Source organism: Poecilia latipinna, unplaced genomic scaffold (genome assembly GCF_001443285.1).
Source record: "Poecilia latipinna isolate Pla-1442-1.1 unplaced genomic scaffold, P_latipinna-1.0 Scaffold3005, whole genome shotgun sequence".
NCBI lineage: Eukaryota > Metazoa > Chordata > Actinopteri > Cyprinodontiformes > Poeciliidae > Poecilia > Poecilia latipinna.
In genome coordinates this window covers 40,448-48,533 of record NW_015115621.1, presented here as the reverse complement: position 1 = coordinate 48,533, position 8,086 = coordinate 40,448, and the positions used below count along the sequence as shown (strand labels likewise).

The 8,086-nt window shown below is 37.8% G+C and overlaps 1 protein-coding gene across 1 annotated transcript; it reads right to left on the bottom strand.

Annotated features, from left to right (window-relative positions):
* Positions 1-990: 990 nt before the first annotated feature.
* LOC106939867 (protocadherin gamma-A6-like) lies at positions 991-6,888 on the bottom strand. Its single transcript, XM_015022435.1, has 2 exons — positions 2,488-6,888; positions 991-1,152 (listed from the first exon to the last, which is right to left on the bottom strand). Exon 1 carries the CDS (start codon positions 6,465-6,467, stop codon positions 3,996-3,998), a length of 2,472 nt encoding a protein of 823 aa, XP_014877921.1. The 5' UTR covers positions 6,468-6,888; the 3' UTR covers positions 991-1,152; positions 2,488-3,995.
* Positions 6,889-8,086: the final 1,198 nt, after the last annotated feature.

The following is an 8,086-nucleotide window of genomic DNA, read 5'->3' as shown; positions in this document are numbered from 1 at the left end:
AAATTTTTAAAAACTTTTAAAAAAAGGAAAAAAAAGAAAAAAAAAAAAAAAAAAAAAAAAAAAAAAACCAAACAATAAAGCAACCAAACATGCAACATTATTAGTGAGATAGCTTTCTGAAAAACAAAATGACCCAAATATTTTCAAAAAGATTTGTGGGTGTAAGGACTGGTATTTGTTAATAATAATAATAATAATAATAATAATAATAATAATAATAATAATAATAATAATATGTTGTTGTGAGTTGTGCTGTAATATACTATTTATCACCTTTTAGAGCAGCAGTCCTGTGACCTAAATAGGAGTAAGTAAAAATGAAGCACAGCTTTTCCTCCTCCTCCCATGGCTAAAATTAGAAACATGAATGCGCCTGCAGCAATAGCAAATTCAGAAATCCATATAAATTTAAAATGAGAGTCTTTTCAAGACAAATATGACCTACTTCACCACAGTGCACCAGTCAGGAAAATGCAGGAATAGGCAAGCAAGTCCTCTTTATATGACAGAGAAATAAGACAATACAGATTTGTTGTTTTATAAAATGGGTAGCACAGGTTTGAGTGGACCTCACACTAATTTAGACTGCTGTTTGGTTGTTGATATGACCTGAAGGCTGTTTAATGTTTCATATTTAATTAATTAAAATTACTTTGCGATTTAGATATGAACAAAGATCTGAATTTAAAGATGTTACTAGTTTGTACTTTATGTTAATGAAATAAAAATAATGTAGGGAAGAATGAAAAAAAATATTATGAATAGTTTTATATCAAGTAAAAACATATTTTTATTAGAATTGATTTAGAAACAATTTTTTACATTTTTCAGTATAATTAATTGTCAGCTAATATTACATAACCTGATATAAGGTGAAAACAACGTGTTTATCTTTATTAATCTCTATTACATCGATTAAAAACATGACAAGTGAAAGTTTGGCAATGTTTTGTAAGAAGCACACTGGGAAAAAAATGGGAATAAAAGAAGTACAATACTCTATATAAGTTTATTTTTCTTTGCATGTGTATACACTTTATGCATTTTGTTCCATCCATGAAACTAATTTATGAAATTATGCAAAGTATTTTGTGTCACACAAGAAGTCACATTATACTCTTTCAATCAAAATATCGATTGACATTATTCAACCTATAGCAGTGGTCCCCAACCTTTTTATTACCACGGACCGGGGGGAGGAAGGTGGGCCTTCTGTATATTGGTGTTCCCGCTAAATCCTGAATATACCCAATTTGGGTTGTCTTGGCCTTTTTATCGCAGCCTGTGGGGTTTTCCCTGACTGGGAACGAGAATACAACCTGCTGAATGTGACAGGTAGCCAATCAGAAAGCGCGGTGACGTCAGAACAGAGGGAATCCCAAACAGCTCACATATCGCGCAACTGTGAGTCCGGTGGATATCGGAGATGATATGTGGAAATGTTTATTATTATATGTAAAGGTCCTTATTATATATGTTTATTATGTTTATTCAGTTAAAAATGTTAACTATGAAAAAAACATAGTCGCCTCCAAATGGAGCGGCTGCTCCCGCTGTCTTTTATCCACCGCCTTTTCTTTTTGTTACGTCTTTTATCTCTTAAAATGACTCCACAAACTATCACTATTGAACTACATCGTCATCCGTGTTTGGTTATTCTAAATTCTCGCTATGTTGGGGGTTTTGTGGATTTTCTTCTGGAATCGCGATGTTCGTGACTGGAATCGGTTCGTGCTGCTCCTGCCGTGAGAGACGAACCGATCGAACCTGTTGTACTTTTATCAGCTCTGTGGTCACAAAGGTTTGGAGAATTGGCCAACAATTCATAAATCTTGCCGTCTAAACCAGACTTAAGACTCACAGCTCTACTCATCTCCTCTCGCCCAAACGCTCTCTGACTCTGGTCGCTATGTTAACATTTACATATCCCTTCAAAGTAAGATACAGATGCGCCACAAAAACGAACATTTTACTTTCGTGAAAATTGTAACTCACGATAATGACTAACGTGAGCCCTGAGCTTGTTTCTCTGCAACGAGACGGTCCCATCTGGGAGTGATGGACAATAACACCCGAAGTGTTGCTTATATCCACAGCCTGCTGGGTCTCTAGTGCGAAGCAGTTTGAAGCTTCATTGCCTCATTAGCAGCCGGTCGCCGCATATTACGCAGAGCGGCTTGTAAAGTGGGACTCACCTACCGGTCCGGGATAAATCCATCCTCCTGTCTCTTCTCTGGTCCTTTTCCCTTTGCAAAGAAACTTTCCAAAGACATCTGATCCGTTTCTTACTCATTTTGCTCCTTAGTGAGCTCAGCGTTGGAGCGCAAGTAACCGAAAGAATCCGGTTAAAGGATTTTCAAAATAAAAGATCCTCAAGACTCAAATAATACATAAAACGGAAATATTTAATTATTTCTTGCGCGGCCCGGTACCAATTGGTCCACATAGCGGTACCGGTGCACGGACCGGGGGTTGGGGACCACTGACCTATAGTGTCTACCAAGTCACAAATGTAAATACGTGGAACAGCTCCTACACAGTAAATGTTTTAAAAGCACAGCAGAATAGTTACTATTGGACATTAAGTCAACTACATCATACTTAAACATAAATCATGCCCTCTGTATAAAGCAAAATTAAACAAAAAAAAGAAAGGCTGCAAAATTAATCAACATTGCCCCTGAGTATAATTGAAATTTATAGAAGTTGATGCTCTGAAAATAACTTATATAAATAATCTAAATTATTTATTTATTTTTTATATAGTTTGACAAAGAAAACTTGATGTACAACAATTAAACATTTAACTGCCTGCTGAAAGCAGCAAATAAAAAATATCTATTATTTGGAATATATCAAAGGAAAGGACTATCAAGCTTTAAATTACTTTCAGTGATTAAACCCACGTTGTTTTAAAATCATGTAAAAAATCGGCGAACATGTTCATGCAAATTTATCAAAGAAAAAAAGTACAAAACAAACAAAAAAGTGTTTTACACATATGTTAAGTAGTCACAAGTGAAATTCAGAGGACAATATATCCCAATGCAATCTGTGATGCAGTATCGACAGGCTCACATTGTTTATTCACTTATTTATTTGTTTGGCTGCTTATTCATTTAAATAAATTTTATGAATGGCATGCTCCAAAATTGCCTGAAGAATACTATACAGGTAAACAGATTCACATCACAACCCATAAAAACATTGTACTGTTACTTAATCTTGGATGGGGATGCATAAACTGTAAAAAATAAAAATAAAACTTTTTTTTTCATTATAGTGACAGACAACTCCAACACTAACATAAGTTATGAGACTTCAGTTACCATTGCTGAAAGTGACTATGAGCTACTTGTTGCTGGTGGCAACACATGTTGTGGAAAACAAAATACTGATTGCCAACCATATTGAAATTAAAATAGATATCCAAAAAATATATATGCAGCCCTATATTGATATTTACTATTCTGATAACCAATCAGTAACAGTAACAAAGCTTTTCACATTATTGGCAAGCTCTTGTTTTTATTGGCTTATGTTCCGATTGTTTTCCTTTTTTTGGCAAGTTATGACATGATCAGATGTTATTACATCATTGGTTGCTAATGTGGACCTTTAATCAAAAATCATTAAGAATGTAAACTACTCATATTATTGAGTGGCAACACTTCCCAAAAACATCTGCACCTTTTAAATAGATAAACTGTTTTTGGACCAAAGAAGCATTAAAAAAAAAAAATCTCAGATTGCAAATTACACATTGTATTAACTACAATAATTTAGGACAATGAGCAAACAAGTAAAGCTTAATTGGAAGTGTTAAAAAATAAAATAAAAGCAAAGTGGGGAGCCGCGTGGTTGTATTTTGAATTGGGCCCCATAAAGATTAAATCCGCATCTGGTAAAAAAAAAAAAAAAAACAACAAAAACGAATACATTTGTCAGAAGTTGCGGGTACATTTACCCCAAACGGCTTAATGATCTACTGATTTTCATTTTATAACATAACAAGGATGCGTTGGCCCTGCTCTGACCTTCAAACTGGGCCTCTCTGTGCTCAGGCGCCTCAGAGTGTTCTTTTGATATGCTGCGCTTCTTTTCTTAAGCGTGTCAGTGTCTGTATTTGATCCGAAACGAAAATCGCCTCTCCACGAGCCCGTGGTCATAAAAGGGTCGTATCTGTCGTCTCTCAGCAAGGTTCCACATCGGCTAAAATCAGTAAGTGTAGAGGTGCAGTATGTCGAGGGGAAAACGGGGAGACTGCTTGTATTTGAACGATATACATAGCTGCGCCGACAGAGATTAAAATAAAACACGCCACTGATCAACAAGATTAAAAGAAATGAAACGGTCGATAAAGCGATTATTAAATACAGCGTTAAGTTATCGTTATCATTGCCCTTTGTCTCTTCAACAAACTCATAAAGTTCGCTTAAGACAGGAAGCCCGTCGCTGAGCCTTATGCTGACTGTCGCGGTGGCGGAAAGTGATTCGCGCCCGTTATCAGTTACCAAAACCACAATGGCGTGTTTGGTTTCGTCTTCGTCCGTAAAGGTCCGAAGAGTTCTGATTTCACCTGTGTGCAGATCTGCCATAAACAAATTGGACCGCGTTGCTTTGATTATTCTGTAAGAGAGCCACGCGTTGTGGCCGCTATCCGGGTCAACAGCCACCACCTTAGTAATCAGGTAGCCTTTAGGCGCTTCAATTGGAACCACATCTTCAGCGATGAACCCCGAGGTTTGGACGGGGTACAGGATAACAGGTGCGTTGTCATTTTGGTCTTGAATATAAACGTTTACAGTGCATGTGGTGGAAAACGCAGGGTCACCTCCATCTCGAGCTGCCACCTTCATTTGGAAGTGGGCAGACTGTTCATAATCAAATAAACGTGATGTGAAGAGCTCCCCCGTGTCTGGGTTAATGGTGAGAAAAGACGAAACTTCCGAATTTGTCTCTCTCGATATGTGGTAAAGTATTTTAGCATTCGTCCCATCATCGCTGTCCTGCGCTTCAAGTTTCATCACGAGTGTGCCCATCGGCTGGTTTTCTAAAATGTTGACATTGTATTGGGAGTGCGTAAATGTCGGTGGGTTATCGTTGACATCATTTACCAATATAGTTATAACTTTTACGCTTGAGAGAGAGGGAGAACCAGAATCGGTGGCGGTGACTGTGATGTTGTACTCTGACTGGAGTTCTCTGTCCAGCACTCCGTCGGTCACTAGCATGTAATAGTTTTTGACCTCAGAAAATATTTTAAATGGAACATTGTCTGGAATTGAACAAGTGACGCGCCCACTGCTGCCAGTGTCTAGGTCATAAATATTAATCAGGGCAACCATAGTTCCTACTTTTGCGTCCTCGGCTACGTTAGCAGACGCTGACTTTATTTCTATCACTGGCTCATTATCATTCAAGTCAATTACATCAATTACAAGTTTACAGTGCGAGGCCTGACCGCCGCCATCTTTGGCTTGGACTCCCAGCTCGTGCGAGCTCGCTTCCTCATAGTCAATAACACCTGCCACCCGAACTTCTCCGGTCAAAGGGCTGACTTCAATAAGCCCTCCCATCTTGTCGGACAGGTGACTGAGGGAGTAAGTTATTTCTCCATAGATGCCCTCATCTAAGTCCGTGGCATTCAAAGTTGTTATCAGAGTCCCTATGACGGAGTTCTCTGGCACAGATGCTTTGTAAACGTTTTGGCTAAACACCGGGACATTGTCATTGACGTCCAAAACATTAATATGGATGAAGGCAGTTCCTGATCTGACTGGTTTCCCACCGTCAATTCCATTGATCTCCAGTACATGTTCGGCTTTGGCTTCCCGATCCAACTGCCTTTTAAGGACTAATTCCGGATAAGTATTACCATTTATCTGGGTGCTCATTTCTAGAGAAAAGTGATCGTTGTGGCTCAGCTTGTATTCACGGATCGAGTTCGTGCCTAAATCGGGATCATGCGCGCTCTCCAAAGGAAAGCGCCTCCCCAGAACTGTGGATTCGACTAAGTCTAGTTTTACGTTCCCTGTGGCAAACACTGGACTGTTGTCATTTATGTCTGCGACGTCCAAGACTAAGCTGAACGCTTGAAGCGGATCTTCCAGTAAAAGCTGAAACTGTAGAATGCAGATGCTGGCTTGTGCACACAACTCCTCTCGATCTATTCGTTGGCTGACCAAAAGATTTCCGGAGGCGGTGTCCAGTTCACAGAGCTGGCTGGTTCCTTCAGCAACAACGCGAGCTCGACGTGCTTGAAGCTCCGACGCCTGCAGCCCGAGATCCAACGCAACGTTTCCGATTACCGAACCCCTCTTCATCTCCTCTGGAAGAACATAACGGACTTCTCCATATGAAACACCGAAAACGAGAGCGCAGACGAAAAAAGAAATCCGCCATTTAAAGCTGATGTGAAGATCCATCATACACCATGCCTTAGCAAAAGGATGCGCAGTCGACATTTTATTAAAATCCTCTAAAATGTCATAGAGCTGCAAACGCTGCTGTAATCCAACAGCTCTGGATTTCTCTTGCCGACTTAATCATGCTCTATTAGGGATGCTGTCGGCTTGTGTTCCGCCCTCTCTGTTCCCGTTTCAACTACTTCTTTCTCTCTATCTCTCTCTCTCTGACTCATTCAGTCCCACTGGCACACAGCCGCGCTCTCCTCTTCTCCATCATGCACACAGGCACAAATGCGCATCCATGCACAACACCCCTCAACCCATTGCTCTAGTTCCACTGACACAGATTGGAGGAGACACAAACAGCCATGACTCAGGCTTTATAGAAGAGCGCCATCAAGAGAGGGAAACGATTGTTGCATCTGTTTCTTTTTTTTTCTTTCTATTTTTCAATACGACAGGGTTTCAGGTTTTCCAAGTAATATTAAATAAGCAGTTGATGAAAAAAATGAAACCAGCATGTACCAGAAAGGACAAAAAGTAAATAAATAAAAAATTACTTTAGACCCCTGGAAGGATAATGTAGTATGTGACCCTATCACACCTTGGTATAACATATTTCACAAGACTTATGTTTGTAACATCACTAGTGTTGGGTCAAATTAAATATCTCAAATACTGATGAAGAGAACTCACCACAAGTTCATATTACTACAATTTCACTGAACTTCAAACATCCCTCTTCTTCAAAGTGCTACTATCCATTTTATTTCTGCTTGTTAAGAATGATGCAACACTATGCATAAAATCTATAAACTAACTCAAAAACCTTCTTCCAGTGAGTCAGTTATTTTGCATGAACCATGTAAGAATTTCCTACGAATCTGCATCGCCTTTCAATTGTATAGGCAAATAACTTAATGAATATTAAATGATTCTCCACAGAGTAAAACACACAACAAAACTGTGAAAGAGTAAAGTGAAACTGCTGGTGCTGTTCACCACCTCCTGTACATATTGTAAAATAAAAGATAATCAAAATAAAAAGGTTAATTTTTCCAAAACATTAACAAGACAATCATTGTATTTTGAAGATTGTGTAAATTTCGAAAGTGCAGTGCCTTGTAAGTTATCAACTTTTTCAACTTATATTTAGAAATAAATTATATATTTTTAAATGGAGAACATTTAGTTTCTTGAATTAAAATATTTTCTGGAAAAAAAATGATTTGCTTGTCATATGGGTATTTCACAAGGGTATTTCCTGAAAAGCAAATATGAAAATGACTGTAAAAATTTAATCTTTTTGAACATTTCTTGCATATTGTCAGTTGGTAAACAAATTGACATAGAAAGAATTAAAATCATATTAAGTCTGGTTCTCTTACTTTATCAAAAGCTATGGAACTTAGTCCTAATTCTTTTATCAAAAGGATGAGGGAAAATAAATATTTCTTAAATCAAAAGGATATATTCACAAACACATAATGCATTTTAGATAAGCTATAACAGTTCAGTATTTGCTAGACATATTTCGAGATATTCTAGGATAACAATTCTATCATTTTTTTTTAAATAAACAGAACTTCAGATGGAGAATTGACATTAGCAATGTGTATTTCATCATTAATCATGTAGAAATGAGAGTACTGATCAAATAAAAAAATATATATTTT

Bases quoted from the DNA above. Each gene is read 5' to 3' on its own strand.
- LOC106939867 (XM_015022435.1), bottom strand. From the start codon at position 6,467: ATGTCGACTGCGCATCCTTTTGCTAAGGCATGGTGTATGATGGATCTT.